The 26,542-nt window shown below is 43.6% G+C and overlaps 2 protein-coding genes and 1 long non-coding RNA gene across 9 annotated transcripts in view; 2 read left to right on the forward strand and 1 right to left on the reverse strand.

The window, feature by feature from the left end:
* Positions 1–1,608: 1,608 nt before the first annotated feature.
* YKT6 (YKT6 v-SNARE homolog) lies at positions 1,609–18,433 on the reverse strand. Of its 4 annotated transcripts, XM_083480777.1 has the most exons (9): positions 18,046–18,244; positions 16,986–17,463; positions 16,555–16,695; positions 14,770–14,852; positions 10,881–10,981; positions 8,748–8,852; positions 8,207–8,272; positions 5,869–5,970; positions 1,609–4,178 (listed from the first exon to the last, which is right to left on the reverse strand). In XM_083480777.1, the coding sequence occupies exons 3-9, from the start codon at positions 16,656–16,658 to the stop codon at positions 4,143–4,145; spliced, it is 597 nt and encodes a 198-aa protein (XP_083336903.1). In that variant the 5' UTR covers positions 16,659–16,695; positions 16,986–17,463; positions 18,046–18,244; the 3' UTR covers positions 1,609–4,142. The 4 variants fall into 4 exon arrangements, with proteins under 4 accessions (XP_083336903.1, XP_083336900.1, XP_083336901.1 ...); XM_083480774.1 differs by lacking the exons at positions 16,986–17,463; positions 18,046–18,244 and adding an exon at positions 18,298–18,433; XM_083480775.1 differs by lacking the exon at positions 16,986–17,463 and having other exon boundaries at positions 18,046–18,295.
* GCK (glucokinase) overlaps positions 18,364–26,542 on the forward strand; it is a 48,701-nt gene continuing 40,522 nt past the window's right edge. For 2 of the 4 annotated variants that reach the window (XM_083480595.1, XM_083480596.1), the window contains exons 1-2: positions 18,374–18,464; positions 21,581–22,476. Coding sequence is in view for 2 of the 4 variants with exons in the window: in XM_083480596.1 (XP_083336722.1) it covers positions 22,432–22,476 (45 nt within the window). In the remaining 2 variants the exon portion in view is untranslated. Of the gene's footprint in view, positions 18,465–21,580; positions 22,477–26,542 lie in introns of all 4 variants that reach the window. The other 2 variants (XM_083480594.1, XM_083480597.1) reach the window with 2 other exon arrangements.
* LOC310695889 lies at positions 18,527–20,483 on the forward strand. Its single transcript, XR_014520337.1, has 2 exons — positions 18,527–18,862; positions 19,858–20,483. It is a non-coding gene; the product is annotated as an uncharacterized lncRNA (long non-coding RNA).

The following is a 26,542-nucleotide window of genomic DNA, read 5'->3' on the forward strand; positions in this document are numbered from 1 at the left end:
CGACTTTGTTTTGTCTCGGGAAACTGCAAATAAAAAAAAACCACAAAAAGGGACAAAACAACTGGTGCAACTTTGTCTCATTATCATGTTCCTGAGCTGCTCATTCAAGCCCACTCCACCGCCAAATGTCTTTACACCACCTGGAAACAGAGTTTGGCACAAAGAAAGCCCACTGAACAGGATTAAAGATTAGAGCATCCAATTCATTTGTAGTAGCACGTAAATATGTTTCCTCCCATGTGGTCAAAGCAGCATACATAATGTTCCCAGGTGGTCTCCCATTCAGGTACAGTTCAGACTCAGACCTGCTTGGTTACTGCATTGTGTACCTTGACAACAGACCCAGGTAGAGAGGCACAGGAGCGGGATTAATCTTGGGAGCAATGGAAAGAAACTGCTCCACAGAAAAACTGGGTGCCTTCGCCTTCATGAGAAGAGAGAATCTTCAGAATCTTCTTTCTCGCCTCTCAAAGAGAAACCGCACATATTGTACAAGGTAACACTTGAATTCTGGAGATGGAGGGGCAAGGACCATTAGTGCCAAGGCACTAGTAGCGCAATCCCCATTGCTAGGTCAGACTGAGAAGCTGACTATTTAAAAGCAGTCTCCAATGTAATGTAGCAGTCTCCAAACTTTGGGGCCCCTTGGACACCTTTGGAGATGAACTGGAGAAACCCCACACCAAACCAAGCACACATGGCAGTATATTATATTGGCTAAAACAGAACGCCTCTATCAAGTCTCATTTCAGCAAGGGGAGGAACGAGGGTGGGATCCTGTGGGCAAGCACCTGCTCTAATATAATGTACTGCCCTTACCATGCCACAGAGATGATTCGAAGCACATTCCCACCCCATGTCACCTTTACTGACCAATATATTTCCCTCTTTTGTGTTTCTCCTTGGGGTGTTCTTTTTATAGTTATAGGAATATCTGTCCTAAGAATTGCTGATGACACAATGTTAAATTACAGGCACAAACCTGCAAACAGAATGATGACACTCATGTCAGAGCAACGGACTGGGGCTCAATGTATTTCTCCCCTATTTTCTAGTTTTACAACTGAAATGCCCTTTTAGACTTCTTTGCCCAACTGTAATAACTGACACGAATGTGCAAGTCTAAGGCAGAGACAGGAGGCTCCTACAACTTATACTTCTGCTGTCTCAATTAAGAAGCACTGGGAACAGAAAAATAGATCAGTATCCTGAAGAAAAAGCAACTCAAGTATTCCAAGGGATTGGTCTACATAGCCCAAAGCTGAACAGCCCCCTGCAAATCTAAACCGGTCAACTAATCACACAGGAAGGCCCAGGAGGATCTGGCAAGAATGAGGTAAATCTGTAATATCAGGCATTGACACCCTACCATATAGTGGTAGATGCTGTATCTGGTTCCTGCATATAATTCCAGAGCCAGGGATGGGAGCCTGTGGCTCACCCCATGTGGGACTCCCACTCCTAACAGCCTTGGCCAATAGGGCCAATTTGTCTGGGATGATGGGAGTTGTAGTCCACTACCATCAGAAAGGCTACAGGTTCCACACGAGCAATTCAACAGTTTGAGGACCGTCATTCATTCTTGCATGGATGATATGAGACAAGCCATTTTTGAACCATCAAGTGATAACTTTATCCATGTAGGTATAATCCATTAACCAGTACATACAGAAGTTAGGCCATATTTATTAAAATACAATCTTTAGTAAAAGCTTCCACATTAGAAAGAGGACAGGTAGAGAGGTGTGAGCACATGAGCCTAAGGGGCAAAACACTTTACAAATTAGCCTTGCTGTTTTACTTCTCGGGGTCAGTTTCTGAAGTTAATTTTCAGTTTAAAAAAATGACAAACGGGAACAGTTGTTCTCTCCCAAAGCAAGGTGGAATGGAAATCACTGTGGCTCACTATCCGGCCTCTTGTTAGGAGAGAACTCGTTAAGATCAAGCCCAGAAGACCATTAACAAAAAAATGGGCTTTACAGAAAAGAAAGGCCTCAGATAGCAGAGATCCGAGGAAGAAGAAAAAAGAAATTAAGGCTGGTGATACACTGGCACCAAGCGGGGTGCTGCACTGGTTCTGCCAAGGCAGCCTGCATAATAATGTCGATTCAAGTTTGTGATTGGCCAAGGTGTGCGAGGGGCTCGGCTGCAGAGAGCAAGTAAATGCAGACATAAACTGTCCCAAAACATTCACCACCAAGCCAACGCAGGTCAACTATGATAACAAAAACTGAGTAAAACCCTGGGTCTCTCACTTGGCCCATTTCACCCCTGCCCTGGGCCTGGTGTAGGCTTTCTTATCAAGTAATAAATACATTGCAAAAATGGATTTGAAAGTTGACGTTGCTGTTGCCCATGAGGAAGCGGCACAGTCAAATATGTCACAAAAGCACAAAAAAGTGAACAGATTGCAAGTCACGAATTGCACTCATGCTCATGGTCCTTGTCGATAAGCCTCGGCTCTGCCCTAGTGGCATTCGCCCCCTTTGCTACAGCTTGTTGCACAGTAATGGGAGCAAGGAAGACCTCCATCCCATAACCGTCCATATGCCTCTCCGGAAAAGAGGGAAGCGTTATGGCAGTGATGTCACTTCAGTTACCACGAGACCTAGATCAGAAGATAGCTGTTTGTCGCTGTCCCAGACATATACACCCTCCCAGGATCTCACTGATGTACAACAGCACAACGTAGCAGTTCCGTCCTGTTGACACCAAAGCTGCTATTCTCACAGCTCCTTCTCTAAGGCTTTTTTTTTTTTAAGTGATGCTTCTTCTCACCTGTGTGCAGACACACCCACCACAGTTGAGGTACAGAAAAGGCAAGATGAGGGTGGAACTCCAATTGCAGAATAGCATCCCTGCCTCCCAAGACAGAATGGGCCTAAGAGCTCAGGCACCACTGATAGAAAAGACAAGAGATTATTATCAACGTTTTCTGGTATTTAAACAAAACTAGCCAGCAGGGACAAACTCTCCAGTGGGGAGGATGTAGGTCCAGCCAAGAACATTACAAGACACCAAGACGCACAACTTCAGCGGCTAAAACACTTTACACCCAATATAGGACAGGTCAAACTACAGAACTCTGGCACAGCTCCTTGTGCAAAGCAGCAGGTGGGACTTCTGGGCAATGGCACAATGCCATTAACAAGGGCTGGTTTAATACCATGGCAGGGGCACTGCCTAACAGCAGCCATAACACAACACACTGCCAGTGAAAGGGAGCTGCTGACTGTGAAAACAGCTTTTCCACATTATATGGAGAAGCATTGCAAAAGCAACAGAAGCCACTGACCAGAAAACTGACCAGTGCCATGGATAAGCCCTCTCCAAATAAGCTCTGAGATGAGACAGATTTCCAGTTTGTGATGCCATAACAAGCCTCCTTAAACATTTTTGTTTGACAAGTGGCAGTTAAGTGTTGGGAACGAAAATGAGCTGCTGCTTATCTCCTTGGCAAATGTAGTCACAAGATCAAAAGACTCTCCCAGGTTGAGTAAAAGGAAATAATTCCAAGCAGATTCTCAAGCCCAAGCTCACCCTGGGAACTTCTTTGCTCAGTCCCTTGGAGCTCCTCTGCTGAACGGGCTGCAGTCCTGCCTTGCTTCCACAACTACCGCGGGACATTTTAGCACACTGAGAAACTCATCGTCACCACTAGATGCAGTGTTGAGACTGACAAGCCAAGTCTTGGTCCTGGCTTGCAACCGTCAGGTGGTCAGACTGTTTTCTTAGTGTTACGTAAACATACAGCAACAGATACATAGTGAGTCCACATCTGCTTGCAGGTTTCAGAAAGAAGCAGGGCAGAAAGCCCCACATGGCGGCTATCCACCAGACTGCTAGATCAGGGAGCCCATTTGGTACCAATGGGAAAAAGTCAGTGTCTATCCTCAGCCTCATAGTACAAGCATCTTGAGGCCCAAGATGCCTTTTTTCAAGAGGAGAAAAAAAAGATTGTTTTAAATTCATGAACCACAACATCATATCCTTTTTCAGTGCATCCAGCCTGGCTGAGGTGGCTATATCCGGAAATAAGGAGTGCCATGGAAAGTCGTAGGAGTGCGTCTTTTCACTGCTGTGTCCTGGAGCCCTGAATGCGAATGAAGTCCAGAGCAGGTGGCAGGTTCCAGCCGAAGGGGTCACATGATCTCACAGCACGAGTTCTGCTTGCGGGCCTTAAGAGATGGTTTTGAAAAAAGGACACACACACATTGAGAGATTCCCACTTAAAAGGTTTTAGCAAGTCAAATCCTCAGAAGCCTCCTTGTACAGAATCTCCTTGTGTCAGTATCAGCTTAGTTTATGCATTTTATCTGTCAAGAATACTTACTATATTCCACCCTTCAGTTTTTAAAAAAATGTCCAGAGAGGTTCATATATAATAAAAAAACCTCAACAATTATAATCCAAAGAAGGCAAGAGCACACCTGGAAGGCCTCAAGCAAGAAAGCATCCTCCCCAGTCTCCATCCGCTTGAGGGTGGGTGGGAGTCAGTCAAGAGGGCTTCTCCCGATGTGGTAGGAAGTGGTCCATAACGTGCCTGGGTCCCAAGCAGTTTAGGGCTTAAAAAGTGACCACCACCACCATATTGCGGCCCCCCAGAATCACATGCATGGGGATTCCCAAAACCTCATCTATGTCTGGTTATTAAGGGAGGGATGTGGCTGGTTTATTAATCTGTCCTGATTTCCTAAGTACAAACACTCAGAAACCAGGAAAGGAATTCTGGAGAGAGATAGAAATGAAATCCCTAAGGACCATGATAGCTCCTGTCTCTGGAGTGGGGAGGAGAGATGTTCCAGAAGGGAAAAGGCTGGCATGGGAAGGAGCTGCAGGGTAGGCTCCTCACAATACCTGTACCAAGGAAAAGATACCTAAGAATAGGGCCAGAGGGCTGCATCCAATGTTAGTCCTAATCCAAGGAGACCCACTGAAATCAATTGACGTGAGTAACTTATGTCTGTTTATTTCAATGGGTCTGTTATGAATAGGACTAGCACTGGCTACAAGCCAGAGGAAGCCAAGTGCTTATGTGGGCCAAACCAATATCAAGATGTCTGAGGCATGCAGTAATTGTCATTTAGGTCAGGATGATTTTTATTTCATGTTTCCATTTGCAATTCGCAAACTTTTTCAACAAGAAAAATCTTGTTAGTTCCACCCCCCACCTAAATTTCCTGTATTTAAGGGCTCTTTCCATTTCATCTCCAGCTAGGCAGATAATATAATCTAACTGTTCATGATAGACCAGGTTCCATTTCCAATGCAAATACCTGTACAAGAAAGCCATGATTCTCAGACAAAAACACTCATTTGCTGCCCACTCTTTCCCTTTCCCCCACTTAGAGAACTGTTGGATGGTTGTCATTATTTTTATGAAATAAATGAAATTATTGCAGGAAATTCTGAATTTGATCACCACATTGTGGAAGGGAGAGACATCTGAAACCACATTTTATTTTTTTAAGATAGAGAAAAGAGCAAGCCCAATTATTATCAATAGAGAATAGATCATTATCAATTATCTAGCATGTTAATGGAAGCCAAACCTCCCTCTTCCTAAGTGTATGGCAGCCTATTACAATGATCCAGCTGTGTGGATCTGCAAGGAGAATTATACTTTACTCAAGAGAATCTGTTGCTAGAGTCCTAAACATCACAATCCACAAGAGCTTTTCACAGATCCAGGACTAGCAAGAGATATGAGAATTACTTCACACCCTGCCAATTCCCCCCAGGAATTACATGGTAGGTGTCTCACAACACTTGGCTCTAAGAACATACCACCCATGAACACTCTGCTGGAAAGACAGAGGAGAAGTCAGTGAGACAAGATAGTTGGGCCTCTGGCCACAATATACTTACAGTTTTGTAGAAGGCTTTTGACTGAGTTCCAAGAACTTCTGATTTGGACACCAAGTCATCCAGCTTCTCTCCTCTTTCTAACAAAGACTCCATGGTATTGTGCTAAGTGAGAAAAGACAAAGCTGAAAGATGGAGGCTGCGCGCGGTCAATAATTATTGCAAGCCCAGCTGCTCAAACTGCAGCAGAGAGCAAGTTTAAGAATTGGCAGAGCCACGGTCACAGAACTCCCCACCCCTTCGTATTATAAAATAGTAATACAGTGGTGCCTCGCAAGACGAAAAGAATCCGTTCCGCGATTCTTGTCGTCTAGCGATTTTTTCGTCTTGCGAAGCAAGCCCATTGACTAGCGCTACAGCGGTCTAGCGGCTTTCCCTGATCAGCTGTTAAGCGGGTTTTTCAGCGGAACAGCTGATAGGCGGCTTAGGGAAAGGGGGGGAGCGAAAAAAACCCGCGGGGACTCGCAAGATTTTTTCGTCTTGCGAAGCAACCCCATAGGCAAATTCGTTTTGCGAAGCGCCTGCAAAACGGAAAACCCTTTCGTCTAGCGGGTTTTCCGTCTTGCGAGGCGTTCGTCTTGCGGGGCACCACTGTAAAATGAAATTCTGCTTTCTGGCTTGGAAGGTGCTTATAAAGTATTGTTGGTTTTTAAGGCAAGGTTCTTGGACTCTGCACACACCTGGCTCTCACACAGACTAACACTCCATTGCTGTCACCGCTACAAGCATTTATTCGTCCCTTCCTCTCTCACCTTGGCCCCTGCCAAGAGGTGTGTAAATTCTAAACCAAAACTATTCTTAAAGGTGCATGCCTGCTTACACATATAAATAAAAGCTTTTGCGCCGTCTTCTTTCTTTATGTTTGGGGCAAGAATCTGTTTTGTGTCCCCTTCTTTTTCTATCAGCAGAGCTTGATGACATGGAGCTTTTTCAGTGGTGGCCCCTGCTCCTCAGTATTCTCTGCTCAGAGAGGCACACATGCTGACCTCACTGCTTGCTTTCAGCAAACCTCCCTCATCCTTAGAGCTCATTCCAGTTGCTGCTTTTTTATTGCAATTGGGTTAGCAATCTATTGTTTTAGTGTGGTGTATGTTTTATTCTTGGGTTCGTGGTTTTTTGTTTTGTATTTTCATTGTCACCTTCAGACTCTAATTCTAACAACTTACTTTTAAAATGTAAACAAAATTCTGCCTCACTCTTCAAGAGGGGTTTTTTTTTCTAATTGACTGTAGAAATAGAGGCTATTCAACTATTTAAGCATGTTCTCAGAAGAGTGGGGAAGCCAACTGTATTCAAAAAGCGTAGCAGGAACAATACTTATATTTTAATTTGTCCAACACTTAAGCAGATGACTCTGTTTTCAGATGCTTAAGACTTAATGAACATTAATATTTAGGCTTAAGTTGCTCATAATCATTATCTAGGCTTGGTAAGTTTTTACACAAATCTGCAAATAAACAACATCTCAAAGTTTCAGCATTTAACCCAGAGAAGTAATTCTCTGCTTCCTAAGTGTAGCTGAGAAAGCAACACTGCTTTAAGATTTAATATATGTTAAATAGTTCCCTTCTTAGCTGCTTTAATATTCTGTTGAGATCTTAGAAGCTCAGTTTAACTCCCAGCCTCTGGCACATTGCTTGAGATGGGAATAGGAATCAGGATTCAAAACAGCCATACACTGAAGCATTTGCTCATCACCACAATCAGGACATCCCTAAATTGTGGGGGAGGTAGCAACTAAAGCATGATTGCAAAACAGGACAGTCAAGACAATTCTGTTCTGCCACACAAGAAACACTAGGCTCATTATAAGAGATTGACTCAGATACTAATGACATCATAAACAGAAGCAAAGGGTGTTCCTAGCTAAAGTAGTAGTCATGACCTAGTTCCATCTGACTGCATCACTGTTCTCAGCTTAGCTCATGGCTCCTCAACCAGCTTACAGAATCACAAGTGCCCGATTAAAAGACTGGTGCAGTAACTCACACACTGTACTAATGCTGAAGAGAGCATCCTTCAAAGAAGAAAGGGGAAAACTAAGGGTTTGTTTGTATAGCTTTCACAGCTTTGTGGGACAACATATCCTAATAATGCTGTTGTAGTCTCTGAGGGACCAAGGTACAGCAAATTCTGTACTGTCCTTCATTTTCTAAGTGGTCATGAGAAAGTCACCAAGACATTGGACTACAACTTCCATCAGCTCCAGCCAGCGGGGCCAGTGGACGGGGATGATGGGACCTGAAGACCTACAATAGCTGGGAAGCACTGTGTTGAGGAGACTTGGATTAACACAACATGTGCCAATTCCACAAGATTTCTATAAGAGGTTGCCCCTTACCAGAATGACTTTGGTCTCATCCAGCTCGGCTTGCACTTTTGTCATTGCGTCTGCATCACGAGGATTCTTAAAAAGGAACACATCACATTATTATAGAAGGTGATAGCTGAGAAACTGGAGATCATTATTAGGACATTAATTCCTTAATGAAATAATCAGAAAGTAGATTCTTCCAACTGTGCCAAGCTATATATATGACCCAAATAAAAAACGTCAACATTTTGGCACTGAAGATTTTGATAAAACAGTATTTCTTCCCTCTGCTAGAAATATTAAAAGTTCTTTGTACTCTTCCCAGAGAGCAACCTCTTCTCATATAACATAGTAAAAACTAGATTAAGTCATGCAATTAGGACTATGGCTGCTAGCATGCAATACATGTGATCAATTAAGACATGCTTCCCCCCACCTAAACACACCCACACCCAAACAAAAACAGAATAGTACTAAAACAAATAAACATTGAAAGGCAAGTTAAAATCATGCACCAGACAACATTAAAGCTTCTTTGCTTTAATTGTCTAGCCCAGTTCAGTCATACCTGGTATTTACTAAGGTAACCATCCAAAGCTGTGTAGTTTATTGTTGCCGGGGTTCCAGAGGGCCAGTCTATCCTATTAACTTGCCTGGAAAATTCATCCAGCACCTACAATACAAACTGACAATAAGAATTCAACTGCCCTCTCACTCATGAGAGCAACCTAGACCAAGATTCTCAAAGTTCCCCAATACCATAATTGCCAGTTGCAGACAAGTGAAATCCAGTTTCTGTGTTCACTACCGGAACACACACCTTCCTCAATAGGAAATGTTAATAAATACTCAAAGTAGTTCCAAGATCCAAAATAAGTTTATGGTGTGATAGGAATGTTATGGTCTTAGATATATGGTAATGTTCATAACTGCACATACATAGATCAACACAGGAAGACCAACCTGGAACCATTTTGATTCCTAAACTGACCAAATCCTTTCTCTGCAAGGTTAAACTGGAAAAGCCTCCCCATTGTCTCTTTCCTCACAAATCCTGTCTCAAGGATATGTCTGTTTGAATAAGGTGTGAGCCTGTGACCTGGCCCAGGAAATAAGTATTTTACCACTACAAAAGAATGGTCAGGCTCCCCAGGCAATCCAATCAAGTAACTTGCCAGACAGGAGATAAACTGTGACAGGAGAAAAACAACATTAAAATTTCTGTGATGTAGGTGGGATGTATCTGAGGGGTGGTCTTAGGTTACACCCCTTCTGCGATGTATGCATAATGTTTCTGGGGGTGGTCTTGATCTAGAGAATGGGAATTTCAAAAGTCTTTATAAGCCCTTGCACGGCATTTTGGGGGGTCCTCTTCCTCTCCTGCGGGTGAGGGGAGCACCCTGTTGCAACAGATTAATAAAGATCAAGCTTACTAGCTGCTTTGCTTCTCAATATTCTCTGGTTGGCCTCTGTTATTTTCTCCTACCAATAGGGAACCTATGTAAGGACTCTATATGGGCTCTTGGATACCCCATAAGGGAAAAGGGCATATTTTTATTTACAATGGTCAGTAACTAATCAAAACCAGTCTCTGATTTTATGCCCTTAACAAGGAGCACAGGTTGAGTGCATCCAAGGTAGTCCCATCTCTGAAACTAAACAGGTCTCCTTCCTTGTATTCACCGGGCTCAAACTGCCTGGGAAGAAAGCAAATGATTCACCTTAAACAAACAAAATAAACAAAATAGTTGAACATCAAATGGCCCCAGAGCCAATCCCCTATTCTGGTATCACACCAATCATGAAAAGAAGCTAAGATAGTTTTATGTCTGGTCTGACCATCCATGGTTTGTAATTGGCTAGGTATATTTTCCAATAAACACAGATATATGGCAACCCCTCTGCCTCCAAAAGCTGCTGCACTATGGAGATTGGAGTTAACTTATGAAACCTAAATGGAAAAAGGAAGACAAGAATATCTAAACAGATTTTTCTGTTGTGTATTTGAAGCTCAAACCTTGGGAAGGGAAGGGCTGAAAGTTTTCAGCTGAATTGGGGAAGGGAGAGGGCAGTGAGGAGGTGGTCATTTTGACTAAATCAGGCATAGGCAAACTCGGCCCTCCAGATGTTTTGGGACTACAACTCCCATCATCCCTAGCTAACAGGACCAGTGGTCAGGGATGATGGCAGCTGTAGTCCCAAAACATCTGGAGGGCCGAGTTTGCCTAAGCCTGACCTAAATCCTAGGCTGGAGTTCTAAACTATGGTTAGAGAAAACCATGCTTTGGTGTGATGCCCCAATTGAACTAATGTTTTACCTGTAATGGAGCCAAGCAATATTTATATGCAGAGTATTATGCATTGCCAGGTAACGTACAACAGCATAGAAAATGTGGTATAAAATTTTGCACTACAACTACAGGACACCATCATATTAAAATCCAATCAGTGGTCCAAATAAAATTAACTCTCATAATAGAAGGCATTAAGTACCAGTAAAGCCCAAGGTAAATAAAGAAGGCTTTAGCATGTGCTGAAACTTTAAGAGCCTTAGCTCATACCTTATTTTGGGATGGGGGTAGGCCATTCCAAAGTGCCACCACAGGAAAGGCCCATAGTCCAGCTTCAAAACTTCTATTCTATGCTCTCTTGCAGCTCAACTGCAGAATCATAGGTCATCTTGGTTGAACCTGGTACTTACCTTATCCAACAAGGTAAAACAGACCCGGGATGGATACTCATTGTCTGCAATCAGCACTCCAGCCAATCCGTCATTCCGCACATAAACATGGCAGAGATACTCTGAAGTGAAGAGAAAGATGAACAACTCATGTTTCGTCCCAATAAAGTTGCTTAGTGTCTGAATACTAGATAGATAACAAATTTATTTGGGGACATCTCTGTTTTAGCATGCAGATGTTGAACTTATCAACTCCAAGTCTTTGGTCAAGATTCACTTTGAAAGAATGAATGGAATTCCCCCACTGCAGGACTGAGGCAGCTTCCAAGCACAAGGAAGAATTGTGTTTGGGTAGCACTGAATAGCGCACAGCACAGGGGGGGGGGAAATGCTTCATAGCACAGAGAATGTAGAACCCCCATTGGTAGCACTGTGAATAAAGCTTGAGAAAGGAATAATTCAAATTTTGAGAAAGGGATAATTCAAATCGTTGAGAGCAGATCAAAGGTCTACCCAGTCAAGCGCTCTGTTCGCACAATAGCCAGATACCTACAGGAAGTCCGCAAGAGGGACATGAGTCCAACCGCATTCTATCCACTTATGAATGCCAGCAATTGGCATTCGGGGGCATTCTGTCTCCACCACATATTATACAGCCATCATGAGTAGAAGCCATTGACAGACTTATCCTCCATAATTTTGTCTAAACCCTTTAAAAGTCATCCAACTTGGTAGCCAATGCTTTAATGCTTTCATAGTTTTGATTATGTGCTTCCTTTTGTCTTTTCCTTCCAACATTTGGCTTCATTGGGTGGCTCCAGGTTCTAATAGTATGAGAGGAGAAAAACATTTCTCTGTTCGCTTTCTCCACGCAATGCAAAATTTCATAAACACTGCATGCTTTTTTCTAAACAAAAAACTCATGATCCTTCAGCCCCATGATCATTCTGGTTGCCGTTCCCAACCCTACAATATGTTTTTTGAGGTGTGGCATCCAGAACAACATGCAATATTTCAAGTGCGGTCACACCATTGATTTGTATAATGGTATTTATTCATAATTTTATTTTCAACTCCCTTCCAATGATCCCCAACGTGGAATTTGCCTTCTTCACAGCTGCCACACCCTGGGGTATCTAGTGCTGCACAAAAAATGCATTTTCCGTGAACCAGGGGAAATAGAGGCAAAGGAATGCAGACCAAGGAGAGATGGTTTGCCCTTCTAAGTTCCAAGACTTCTCCTGCCTCCATTTTCTAAATAAACTTTTCAAACCGTGAGAAAAAAGTAATGAACGAAAAATATAAGAAACAGTAACTGACATAGACTTCTTCACTATTTCATAACAGGGTATTGATAAATTATCTATACATATATGTAAATAAATGTATGTATGCATATTTAGATGTATAGAAACAAAGTACTGTAATGATTACCATGCAACAAAAGTTAATATCCTTAAATAGGGTTGGACAAAAAGAGAGTAAGAAAAAGAAAAGATGATACAAAACAGCAGTTGATCAAATTGCCCCTAATAATAAGCATCTTTGCAAAGCATCCTGTACCTTATTGTTCCAGTAATAAATTTTTAAAACTCTGTGTGAACTGATAGGAGAGACAACAAAAGTCTTACTTGCCCATCAAAGCCATACCCCTACTCACATGCACTACTCATCGGGGGACAGGGTGCACATGTTAATCTTTCTCCATCTATAGCTAATGGTGCTGCCATCAATAAATGGAATAATATTTCTGTCATGTGGGAGTACTGTATCTTTCACATATCCTTAAAGGACAAGTATGGGGTCCCTAGATAACTCATATCCTACGATTTTTTGATAAACTATTTCAGCTATCCCATGTTTTTACCCTATCAGCACATATCTCAATATTCTCCAAATCTTTATTAGAATAAACTGCTGTAAACAGTGGCAAGCCAAAATTTGCTTGGATTTTTCTTTTTTCTTGAAGACACCATATTGTACACAACTCACTGAGACACTGAACTGCATAAATATAATCCAAGTCCTTACTACTCTAGTGCCAGTGATTATTGTTGAGGTGTATGTTGATAATTTGTCCTCCTCTAATTCATCAGCAGTGTCAACTATTAAATCAAGCATTCAAATGGGCCTGTTTGATAAAACCATTTGAAACTAGGGAGCACCATGCCTCCCCACCCACCCCAAAAAGTGACTGATAAAATGTATTCACTACAACCTTTGCTTTTTACCTGCCCAAGCTTCTGGGATTTCACCACGTACTGTCACCTAATCATCAAGCTTTCACTGCAGCCAGGAGGGCTAGCTGTTTGCTCTGGCTTGAAAAACGTAGTAGGCTTGTGTGTTATAAGTTCTGGACTTTGACAGTCTTTCATTTTATTTTTTTTAAGCAGTGCTTAAGTACATGGAAGCTCTATAAAGAGAAGTTCAAGAATAGTACAAAAGAAGACTAAGCCAGAAGGAATCTCAGCACACTGAGGTGGAAGACACACTAAAGATTATACAGCCATTTATTGACTATGATGGACAGAGTAAATCAGACCACATGAAGGAAAATTGTAGCCAACTCAGAGGCCAGAGTTTGTGCTCCCACTGGGAGTAATCCTGAAACGAAGGAGAGGCAGCTTGGTTGTCAGACAGGTTTCTGCAGCTCCTCAGCTAAACATCATTCAGTGTATGACTTTCAGTGTATGAGATTCAGTGTGGACTGCCCCTCAGTTCCTGCTACAACCATTTGCTTCACGGGAATCACAATACTTAACAGCAAATACTAATATGTCCAGGATTACTCAAACTAATATAATGTGCAGTGGTTTTCTATACCAAAAATTAGCTTTTTTGGTAGAGCCCTCCAGGCAGTCGCTTGAACAATGGAAGATTAAAAATGATTAATGATTTGGGAGCTGCCAAAATAACAATTCTCAAAGAGCTGGACAGAACTCTGAATTTGGATGCAATTAAATGAAGCGGTGCGATAAAAAAACAAAAACAGCTGAAAAAGTACAATATAGGGACAAATCTGCACTCCATAGAAAAAAAGTATCTGTTTTCTGACATGAATGAGGATCACATAACCAAAGTCAAAACGTGGAGGAAAAAATTGGATATGAAATTATGAAAAACATTGATGATGATGATGAGGCAAGACTATGGTGTTGAAAGCGCTTTGGAATTCAGACCGTGGGAAGCCAAAACAAAAATTATTACAATTTGGAAGACAATTTGACTTTTTTATTTTAGTTTTTTATTTTCATTGGATTTGATATGTTAATTAGATGTTTTAATTGGAAAATTAATAAACGCTTAAAAAATGTGTAGAGGTGTGGCCATGTACACAGTAGCTCCACCCATGGGGTGTGTTTGGCATGCACATCATTCAGATGGAAACCTGAAGTGTCTCTTGCTGTCCATTTTTACTGCCTCACCAAAGCAGGATTAAGTCATGTCATGTCATCCTGTAACTTAGATGGCAATGGCCAGCTCTGCAGATGCTCATTGCTTATAAGGAGATGAATTTAAACTATGCTTTAAAACCCAACCAACTTAGTCTGAGGGTAAAAATAATTCAAGCAAGAGAACTGCAAAAACATTTATTCCCCTGAACAGCAGAGCCAACACACCGTTTTCTTTCTGCTAGAGAAACAGTAATCGCGTGAAAGATGAATGCCTCAATTCCAACCTATGTATCTTTGAAAGTTTGCAAATTTGCATCCTTAACTCTTAGTACAGCCTTCCCAAGCCTGATGTCCTTCAGTTGTTCTGGACTACAATTCTCAGCCAGCACAGTCATGCTGTGAGTTGTAAATGGCACCAAGTCCCAACATGATGGGAGATGTAGTCCAAAATATCTGGAGAATACCAGGTTGGGGAAGGCTGTCTTAGTACAACCCAGACCTCTGTAAACTCTTACCTTGCTCCTTTACAGAAGCTCTGGTGCCAGGTTCTGAACGCTCTACTATCAGCTGACTTGTGAAGGTCATAAATTCCTGAACACTGAAAACAAAAGAGACATGCCTCAATATTAGTTAGCAAAGCTCCCCAAGATTACCAAATGGATTACTTAAGAGCCATATATATCCCATAGAGGAATGTAACTTTACTAGCAGCTACAATGCAAATAAACTTACTGCAACACATCTGTTAATAGGAAAATAACCACAGGAAAAACCTACTATTTAAAATCGTTCTCCAAACAGACTCTAAAAGTGCAAGGTTTCATTAGTTTTTCAAAAGCAGCCTCCAAGTCTACAATTCATCAAAACTGCAAGTGTCAATAGATGCATGTATCCATTCAACTAAAGCATTGCTGTCAACTATTTTGGTCCCAGCCTCTGGCTATGAGCCATAAGTATAACTACTGCCTAAACCATGTAGTAAAACTAAAAGCTTGCTCAAAGAAATACATGAGCAGAGACAAGATGGATTCTGAGTTGCTGCAGCAGTTCTCATTTCATGTTCCACATAATTCTGATTAAAAATACAGCTTTACTGCAATGGATCTAATATTCAAGAGCCGAATTCTAAGCACTGTAAGATTAATGGCATGATATTTACCTGGGTACATACACTTAACTAGGGCTGGGCAATGTCAGCTTTTCAAAATTGCGATGTATCACCAGCCAAACATTGCAATCTGGGGATACATGGTGATGCTGAAACCTGGCCAAGCCAGGGCTGCTTGTTGCTGCCACCCAGCACTGGGAGTGGAGGGACTCACTCTGCTCCCAGTGCTTGGCAGCAGCATCAGGCAGCCTTGCCCAGCTTTGCAAGGCACAGGGTGCAATCCACCCCAGCGCCTTGGGGAGAGGGGCCTCCTGATGCTGCAGCTGAGCACTGGGCCCGGCGGCAGCATCAGGCAGCCTCAACACCATTCTGCAAGGATTAGGGGTGCAAGCCAACCCAGCGCCTCGTGGAGTGGGGCTGCTTGATGCTGCCGCCTACTTCACTCAGGCGGCCAAGCTCCCTCTTTCTCCCACTCCGCCCCCACTGGCACAAGCTGGAGGCAGGGGGTCTGATCAGCTGAAAAGTGGGCTTCCTTAAACTGCCCACTTCTCAGCTGATCAAGACCACACCACCTCTGACTCATGCAGTATGAGGGCCAGAGGCGATGGCGGTTTCAGAGGGATATCATGGGTGGAATTGCCACGGCTCATGAGTCCTTCTACAAACTGGTGCCAACAGGACTCAGGAGCAGTGGTGATTTCACCCACGATGCCATCATGCAATCTAGCCATCATACTGATCCTGGGCAATTGATACATCACCCAGGCCTACACTTAACATCAATAAACTCCATTAATGGAACATCTGAACAGGTTAGGTGAGCACACTCAAAGCTGTTTATGTTAGACTTGCAAGTGAAAGGGCCAGCATTTTGAGAGCAAAGCACATCTGTTCAGATTGGCACAAGTATCAAACCTTTTTAACAAATAGTAAAATTCTTAATGAGAAGTAACATCCTTCTAAATAAGATCATAGGTGCTTAGACATCATAAGCTTTGTTGAGATAACAAAAAATGCACATATTTTTTGCCAACTCTCAAACCAGAATGGCTTCATTAGAATTCACTATCCTGAATTCCATTCAACAAAGCCAAAGAGGACACTGCAGTACAAATTCAAGTCCTTGAAGAGGACAGAGATGAGCATCAGAGGAAAGTACCCCAGTAGTCATTCTGAGGCATTGGAAACATACCTGGATCTCTGGAAAAAGCTAAATGACGACACATCATAGGCAGCTTTCAGTAAATGCACTTTGGGATCTCCTTTGTAAAGGACACTTAAACTGTAAAGCTTCATCCTTTTATTTACTTAAGCCTCTTTGATTCTCAACAACCTGAGCAAAGGAAGAAAAAGAAAAGCACAAAAATAAGGTAGGATAAAGTGAACACAGCAGCAGTAAGATGCAATACTATGAGGAATGGATATCAACATGCGCTCCAGACTAGATTTCTATAGGCTCCAAACCTACTTCATTTAAACTCTGGGAAATGGAGCACAGGAAGACTGAAAGTTCACACAGCAACTCTATACACACTTACTGAGGAAGGCATGATATACAATTACATCACTAGTCTGAGAAAACAATCATCACAGATAAACATATGAAAAACAGCAAGCACTCACTCATTATTTCAGAGATGCTCAAAGACCAAAGTTTCAATCAGGGGAAGTGAAACCTGTGGACCACCAAATGTTGCTGAACATTTGAAAACATAAGCTGCAAGTCAACCAGAGGCTCAAACAGGAGTGCTGGGACTGTCTGAAAGCAAAAGCGCTTCCAAACAGTGCTGCACTGCGCTTTGAAGTTCCAAGAATTGGGATTTCAAAGCACTGCATCCCATGACATCACAATGACACTCGGTGACTGACAAGTGGGAAGACTGATCCACCCATCAAATATGGCCTACCAGGAGGTGGGGCGATAATGATCTGGCTCGCCAGCCAGAAAAGATGTCCCAACATAGTAATGCAATCAATTTTCAAATGGTACCAAGGTACCAAGATTCCTTGCTGTTTTGCTGTATGGCTGCAATCTTACTGAAGTGCAAGACTCATGGAACCAAGTGGGACTCACTTCTATGCTTAGGACAGCTACCCTCCTCTGAAAGCAAGACGGAAAGAGAAAAGACTATTTGGTCACAGACACTGGACAGTCACTGCCGGCAGAAAATGAGGGACTAGAGCCCTGGGATTCAAGTGGTGGGTCGGGTGTCAGGACCCACTAGTGGGTCGCTGTCTGATCCAAGGTGCAACAAGAACACAACCACCATGGAAACATATGATCAGAGATGAACGCATATTTGGATTAGAAGTGGGCAGTGGTTGGGCAAATGCAGCCAGGTGGGTGGGGTATGTATGTATGTAAATAAATAATAATTATTATCATTCCTGGGCATGAAAAGATACCTGGACTAGAAGGGCAAATGAGACAGACGCCACATCAAGGGTGGAGAACCCATGCCTACCTCCAGCTCTCTCTGTCCCACCAGCAATAACCCCTCCCCAAGCAACATCTGGAGAGCCTCAGAGCCCCCACCACTGGACTAAAGCCTAGTGGCAGGGCGCATGCGCTGCAGAGGCCTCCCACCCCCACCCCCGGTTCAGCCTCCAACCGAAGGCCTCAGTGACGAGGCCCTTTAAGAGCCTCTGGGGGAGCAAGCGGGGTAAAGCGGAGGGGCGTCACCTGTGAGGCAGGAGAAAGCGCCTCGCTGCGCCCCTGAGGGAGGGAGAGAGAGAGAGCCCAGCGCTAGGCCTGTCGCTTCGGCTTCTCGTAAGCGCCGAGCACACGGCCGGGCGAGGGGCAGCGATGGGCGGGAGGGCCCTCTCGCCCCCCGCCTGGGCCCTGCGAAGTCCCCCGCCGGCCACCCGCCTCCCTCTCTCCCTCCCTCAGCCGACGACGTCGACAGGTAAACGGCCAAGCGCGCGCCTCGCTCACCTCACGGCGCGGGGAGCTCCGATTCTGCTCCGGGCGGCGCCCCCTCCCACGTCACGTCTCGCCTCCCAAGGCTCCCCGAGCGGCTCGGAGGCGAATGAACGAAGCGGAAGCTTTGGACGACCCGGATGTGGAGCCCGGAGCGGAAGTGCCGGCGAGTCGCCATAGAGGTAGGAATATTACAAGAGTGACACTAGTCTGTTGACGTGGAGATGGAGTTGTTTTTGGGGGGCGGGGGACTTTCCCCTTTCCCTTTCTGTTTAATCGTCCGAAAGTTAAGTCGACGAGGCGGAGAGACAGTTTCCAACGCACTTCCTGGTAGCTTTTGGGGAACTGTCCTCTCTGGAAAAGATGGTCTCTAGAGTGAACTCGGAAGCTGGTAGACTCAATGCGAATCTACTCGTTACAAGTTTTGTGGGGAGCGTCACGGGAGCGCATTGGCCGTACTGCGCAGGCGTCAGAACTCGCTTTGACTCAAGGGGCTGCAGTCGCAATGGTTCAACTAGTGAGGCTTCCGGTTCGCTTTCGCAATCAGGCAAAATCCTCCATGTGCGGGGCTAGATCGGTGGTAAATATATAGGAACTGGTGCAATTTTAAAAAAATTAAAAGGAAATCGGCCTTTTTAAATAACCATGCCCACTTCACAGCCGCATTCACCCCACAAAGATACAACAGAAGCTTGACAACGACAGAGGCATTTTCGCTTTTAAGGAAGCTGTGCACGCAGAAATTCAGCTGGTAGAAATGTAGTGCCGAGATAATATTTTCGTGTTGATTTTCTACCTGTGTGGAGTTAGGGCATAGCAGTGTACTTTTTATTATTTCGTTGTTGCAGTGCTCCACTTAACAAAACACGTAGGAAGAAAACGACATAGGATTCTTCAAAAACGAGGTTGTGACTTTTAAACGTCGTCCACTAGCTGTTTGTGTTGAATCTGTTCCGTGCACTCCCATATATGCCTACTCAAAAGTAAGCGTTGCTGGATTCCATAAGACTTGTTCCAGATAGGTGAGCCTAGAAATATTGTCTGTGTTCTCTAAATGTAAAGCACACAAACACTAAAATGCAGGAATTTTTTAAAATGTTTTTTTAAAAAGCTATTAAACTGTGGACTTGCAACTGAGCTGCATTTAATAGTGGTTTAGCAATCAATCTCTCGTCCTAGGGAACTCTGAGAAACGTGGCTCTGTGAAGAGAACAGGGGCCTCCTAGCAAGCACCCTTAAGAAACTACAGTTCCCAGAATTCTTTGGCAGATGCTGACTGCTTGAATTGGTCTGGCTCAGGAGGTTCATAGCGGCAGCTGTGTGGACCTAGGCGATTTCCATTGATGCCACTCCTTCTGGACCAAAATACCTTTTTTCCCTTTTCCATTTGAGAACCCTAGAGCAACATTCCATGGCTGTGATGAGGGACTAAGCACATGCAGCGAGAACACAATTTAAAATGCTTTTTTAAAAACTCTGGGGCTAGGCAGCATGGTGAATGCTACTTGCTTCAAGGAAAAGTAGCCTGTTGCAACTCTTTCATTTACTCTTCCATTCCACCTTTGCCTCTCCTAGGAAAGATTCTAACCACAACCAGAATTATAAGGCAAGCTGGGGTTTTTTATCGACTTGTCAAGGAGTTTGCCCCACCCAGCTGAAGAGATTTGCCCACATCCTGCAGCCAATCAGCGGCATCCTCTTCCCGAGGCAGAGCTCAGCTGATGCTCCTTCTAGCAAGGAGATTTCCTTAGCATGACGTGGCAGTGGAAGGCGGGCGGCCCTCTTTCCATCCCTCGCCTATGATGTCCTACGCATGTCTATAATGTTCCATTGTTTCCATTCGGACTTAGCTTTCTCCCGCCTGGGCTGAGAATTTCAGCCGCCCACCTTCTGAAATGCTTTGACGAGGACCACTCAGGATCCCTTTTCTCCATTTCACTTTCTAAAGTTCAAGGATGCCACTCATCCTGGATAATACAGGGCTGTCCCCTGTTTCAATGTGAAATGTTACATCTTGTACTGATACAGTTTGTTCTGTATTTCCGCCTCTCTGCCAAGTTAGGGAATGCATGTGTTTGAAAAGGTCTGTGAAAGGTTATGTATTTAAGCTCTGCTAGCAAAGCACAAACAGATTCACACATTCATTTGTATGTGTGTGCGACAAATTCCAGAGGGGCCGTCCCGTTAGGCTGCAATAGATTGTGCTTTGAAGTCACTTCACCACCAGATAAATAAATTAAAAAATCCCTGTCTCACCCTGGTCATTATTTTGCCACAACAAAGGTGGCAACCTTAAAATGTATTTTTTATTATTATTTCATTTATGATTTTCAATTTTATACATTTCAATAATCTAACAATAATTTTAACATCTCAAAACTTGACTTCCTTCCCCCTCTTTCTCCGGGTCCTTAAATTTATTTTTAACATTTTCTACATATCCAAATTAACTTAATTTGCTCATTTATTCATATATACTCTTATAAAATTGCAGGTTATTACAATAATCCTCCTAATGTTTTTATCTGTTTACAGTTTATTTGTAAATATTCAATAAACTATTTCCATTGTTTTGTAAAAAGTTTGTTATCTTGATTTTTTATTCTTCCAATAAGTTTCACCATTTCTGCATGTTCTATATGTTTTTGTATCCATTCTTATTTTGCTGGGACTACTTCTTCTTTCCATTTTTGGGCAAGTAACATTCTTGCCGCTGTAGTTGAAAGCAACCTTACAATGTAAACCCCTACAATAAGTGTGGGGCAAGACATTTACTCAGTGGGGAAGAGGCTGCAGCTCAGTGAAAGAGCATCTTTTTTTGTGTAGGTGACCCTAGGTCCTCAATATGAAATTTTACATATTGAGCTGACATTAGAAGACAGACCTTTGAGTGCAGGCTTGTAGGAGTTCCTGTGATTGGACCACAGCATCTTTCTCTAGAAACCCAGGTGGGGAGCACCCCTATTGCTTACTTCTCTAGGCCAGGTGGGCCAATGAGGATGAGATATTCAGCAAGGAAATCCTTCTCTCTTAAAACTAAAGCACAAGCAGTCTGTTTCGATGCCTACTAACAAGTACCAGCAAGACAGCAATGAATCCCTTGCTCAGGTTGTTCACTGCCATGGTAAATATTCAGAATCAAAGTGATGGTGGGGATGCGGAAAACAGTTTCACCTTGGGAGAAGGAGACACTCTATCCTCTGACACTCCCACTTCTCATTGGTTTCTCCAGGCTGGATATGGAAGCACCTAAATCCCCCCCACTTCTCCCTTTTTCTTTTTTCTTTAAAAAAACCAGCCTTTCATTCCTTGGAAATGGGTTGCTGTGAACCACCATCACTATGGGAGCAGAACAGGTTGCTAAGCCCTGCAGTGGAGTGGTTGCTGTAGCAGCTGCGAAGTGATAATGTGGCTGTTATGCCCATTCGAATTAAGCCCTATTCCCATGGTAGCAGTATTCCGCATGACAGCTTTAATGGCATGGGCAGGAGGGGATCTGGTGAGGTGGTAGTGCAACAGGATTTTCACCACCAGTCACCATGGCAATGCAGGGCTAGCCTTGAGACCCCAGGAAGCAGCCTGTGTGGACGCTGGGAAAAAAGAAAAAGGGAGAACGCCACCGGCTGAAAAAGTAAATAAACTGGATGTTGAGTGCAGAAGAGGAGCTGAATTGAGAGGAAGTCGGCGAGAGGCAACGGGATCTGCGCAACACTCCCATGCGCTGTTACCTGGGCGGAAGGGAAAACTCTCGTTACTGGAACAGGCCTCATCGCTTTGCCTTTGACAAGATGCAGGTTGGCAAAACGGAGCCGCACAGGATGGATGTTCCTTCTCGATATACTACCAAGTGAAGCATAACACAAGTCCAAGGCCGGGAACACCCCATTTCGGGCAGGGAGAAATCCAGACACCAAAGGTAAAGCGGAAGAGGAAGTTTTGTCACGTGCCGAGCAACTTCAAAAGGAGAGGAAGCAACCTTATACATGAAATAAACAAGCTAAGAAAGTGGAATATTCTCAACAGGAAGAACTGCCCTCTCTGCTAAGTTGTCCCAGCAAGAAAGGAGGAGGGAAGGCAAACTGGGCATTGGGCAACTTTGGACTTTGTTGGGGACTGGTCGGAGAGCAGCTGGTGCTGACAGCTGCCCCAATGCTGGATCACAGAACTAGGATGGACAGCTCCAAGAAGGGGAAGGTAATGTTTTACATTTGTCTTCTAGTTTGGGGGAATCTCCTTGGGTGGATGCGAATCCTGCATAGGTTTGGCTGCCCTGCAGAGCATACTATCTATGTGATGGTTCCCCATGCTGATGATTGCAAAGTCACAACCCAGAAATCGCACATGGAGCAGAAATTCACTGGTGCAATTGTCTTCTGCGATTTGCTGCTCCCCTGGTGTTGCTGCCCAGCAAGCACCCCTTCTTCATTTGCGGCAGCAGGCAAGATCCCCAAGGGGATCCTGCAGGCGGGGAAGAGGGTAGATTATGGAACCACAAAGGAAACAGGTGGGTGAAGCTGTTTGTTGCTTCTTTTTCTTCCTTGGGGAATTTAAAGCCACACACATTCGCTGGAGTGCAACCTTGCAACCCTACCAATGGAGGGCTCCACTGGAGTAAACGAAGAGAGCCACCTTTAAAATGTAAAGTTCAGACTCCAGATCTCTTATCTCCCCGAGACTCGTTTACCTTTCTCCTTCACCCGATTGCTAATTTTGCTGAAGCTTAAAAGTGTACAGGCCAATGTTCCAAGGGGAATTAACCTGATTTTGAGAGCCTCCATTTCTGGGTTTTGCAGCTAAAGTCAATTTAAATGTTTTGCATAGGCACACTTGCAAGCCCAGAGCAGTTTGCAGAAAGTAAAAAACGCAATAGGTCAGTAACCGATGTGCATAATAAAAATCTTAGCTATCGCTACACCATAACACTAAGAGGTCAACAAAGAACAATTTATTTAAAAAAACATCAGTGTAAACGACCATCAAGCTTACCAATAGGTCAATTAGGAACACCCTAAAGTAGCCCCCCAACTGATGGCAACAGTACCTTCTCTTGCTTTTATCCCCAGACTCAAAAGGCCACCCCTCCTCCTCAGTTCAGCTGCTCCCTTACAGAAGCTCCCAGGGCAGGAGGGTGAAACACGGCAAATAGGAGCTGCTTCCCTAGATGTCAAAGACAGGGTGCCTCCAGAGTATCGCTATTTGTGTATGAGATTCAATCACATACCAGCAAATCCATCTTTCTCAATCTAAGTGGATTGGTATCCTTGTGCTTACAAAACAATGAATTAAATCTATATAGTTTTTCTGTAAGGAAAGTGAAGGGGAAATGTGCTGGAAAGTGTGGCATGATGGTTGTGCAACATGCCATCATCTAACATCCCTGCAAACAAAGAAAGATTAATGTTCCTTAAATAGCTGATCTGGAAGTGACTGTGATCCCCTCCTCTCTCTCTATCACAGGTGGGGAAAACATTTGGCCATCCAAATGTTGCTGAACTGCAATTCCCATCAGCTCATGGCCAGTGGCCAGCGATAATAGGAGCTGCAGTTTAGTGGCACCTGGAGGGCCAAAGGTTCCCTACACCTGCCCAGCTACCTTAAAGGCTTTGTCATTTTTAGGGCGTGTTTCTTGTGCAAGATGCATTATGTTTAGCCTATTTTGTCTTCCCAACAGTCCTGTAACGTGCCCATTCTAAAAGGGGGAAAACTGAGGCTGAAGGACAGGTGCAACCCTGAGTCTGTTTAGATCCCTGATTTAGATCAGGGATGCAGAATGTCTGGCCCTGCATGCGTTGTGGACCCCAAGTCCCACCACCCTTGACCATTAGCCATGCTGGCTGGGGCTGATGGGAGTTGGAGTCCAACAATATCTGGATGGCCTAAGGTCCCCCACCCCTGATATAGATAGCTATGTGCCTAAACCTTTTGTTTAGCAGGCTCAGGATATTACTGGGGAGCAGAAAAGTTCTTAAGTGGTTAGAAAAGATAACAAGAGTATCTGGATCCTTGAACTCGTGTTTCTAACAGTACACTGGTATCCTAATCCTCTGCATTTCTACGTAAGACCCCTTGAGATTTAAGGGATTTGCTCCTAGGCAAGCGTCCACAGGATTCTGACCTATGGCAGTCTAGCCGTGCGTCTGATGCTGTTCCTTTTTCCAACGATAACATTGTGTTGCATTTCTAATAAATATTGTTGGATGGAGAAGGAGTTTGTGGCATGGCATTTCGCTTAGAACTAATTCACAATGGAAAGTTAAGTAGAGAAAAGTCTTAGATGTATGTAGGATCCTGCCCCAAAATAGTTTTCATGCCGCTGTGGTAGAAGAAGGATTAAATAACTCAGGCTATCAATCTTTTTAAAAGAATCTGAATTCCAAGCAGTGGGGTGGAGGATGATCTGTCAATTCCAGTTCTTTTGGGTTCTCGTTTTCCAATTTAAAATTCAGCTCTCTACATTCCTGCAGTAATTTGCTCTTTATTTATTTGTTAAACTTCATGAAAAATCTTCAGTGTTTTTCATTGCTTTCTCCAGTTTTTGGAAGCAGTTTTGACTAATGTACACATTTTGCAAGCAATTTCTCTTAATAATTTTGTTGGTGTTGCTTCCACTGATATAATACATTCACTTTTATGCACTCTTTGCCCTATAATATGCAATTTTTATATGTATTATTTGGCTGGAAAACAGCACTACAAAATTCAGATGAGTGCAAATTTCAAAGGATGTCTGTGTTCCAGATTTTGAGTCTGCAAATTTCAAAGGATGTCTGATGCAGTCTCAAGGCAAGGCTCTGTCATAAGTAGAAATAGAGGAGAAATTAAAGGTGAACCTACCTAATATGAATTTTCTGAAACACGGTCATCCTTCAAAGTTCATGCCCCCAAGTTTTGCAGTGCCAATGTAATACGGGTAGAAAAACACATATATTTGGGGAGATAACAAACACAAAATGCATTACATTTGGATAAATCATTTTGAGAAAATGTGTATATTAGGAAAAATTGCATACAAAATGTGTGTGTTAGTAGAAAACGGCACTGACGTGACTTAAAAAATAAATAAATCACAATCCGATGTGGAAATGTGGAGAATGGAAGACTGGAGAAACGAGAAACAGATAAAAACTGAAATTGACAGATTTGCCCATCCCTAGTCGCAAGCAAAGAATCTTCCTCCTCATGCATGCAAAAGGAAAGTGGTGTGCTTAAGGACTGGATTAAGGTAGCCGATGTTCTGTGGTCCAGATGTTGGGTCCAAATCCTACCAGCCCCTGCCAGCATTGCCAAGGGCCAAGGAGGATGGGAGATGAGGTCCAACACCATCTGCAGAGCACCATGCTGGCTACCCTTGGCTTAGATAGGCTTCCTCAGACTCAGCCCTCCAGATGTTTTGAGACTTCAATTCCATCATCCCTGGTCCTGCTAGCTAGGGATCATGGGAGTTGTAGGCCAAAAACATCTGGAGGGCCGAGTTTGAGGAAGCCTTGTGATTTGCAGAAGGAAACTATGTACCGTATTTTTTGCTCTATAAGACTCACTTTTTCCCTTCTAAAAAGTAAGGGGAAATATGTCTGCGTCTTATGGAGTGAATGCAGGCTGCGCAGCTATCCCAGAAGCCAGAACAGCAAGAGGGATTGCTGCTTTCGCTGTGCATCGATCCCTATTGATGTTCTGGCTTCTGAGATTCAGAATATTTTTTTTCTTGTTCTCCTCCTCCAAAAACTAGATGCATCTTGTGGTCTGGTGCGTCTTATAGAGCAAAAAATACGGTACCTTTAATGGCTTGGCTGTGCTTTTGCTATGGAGGTGTGCATGAAAATTATCGCATCATCACCTGTACATCTGAGAAACAATCAAGGTGGAAGGGAGATTTTTAGAAGGCCCAGCCTCTTCAAGCACTGCTGAGGCATTTAGGTTGCAAAGCCATTATTCCTAGTGGCCTTCTATATTCACAGCCAGGATAGAGAAAAGACTAGGTTTTGTCCTAACCTTTCAAAGCATGCTCATGGCAGAAACAGACATTCTAGTAGGGCCAGTGCTCTTCATTAGTCCATAAGAGGCAAAACTACATATTACAGGCAACATGGGGTGCATCTCCAGATCCAGTTCTCTCCAGCAACTTTCATGGTCATCCTGTTGTGAAACAATGTGGTGATGTCACAACATGGGGCGAGCATTCCTGAGCATTGCAGTGAAGACATGGGAGTTCCATTCCCAAAAATAGCTGCTTCCTGGTCTATGCCTCCCTGCATGTTTGAGT

This window comes from Podarcis liolepis, assembly GCF_965112155.1.
Source record: "Podarcis liolepis genome assembly, chromosome: 16".
Taxonomy (NCBI): Eukaryota; Metazoa; Chordata; class Lepidosauria; order Squamata; family Lacertidae; genus Podarcis; species Podarcis liolepis.

Excerpts from the sequence above, each read along its gene's own strand:
- YKT6 (XM_083480774.1), bottom strand. The coding sequence starts at position 16,658 with ATGAAGCTTTACAGTTTAAGTGTCCTTTACAAAGGAGATCCCAAAGTG. Across the intron at positions 8,853-10,880 it reads GTTTTACCTTGTTGGATAAG|GTGCTGGATGAATTTTCCAG; the intron begins GTAAGTACCAGG and ends TTTGTATTGTAG. Across the intron at positions 4,179-5,868 it reads CAAAAGCCTTCTACAAAACT|GCCCGCAAGCAGAACTCGTG; the intron begins GTAAGTATATTG and ends CCATCTCTTAAG.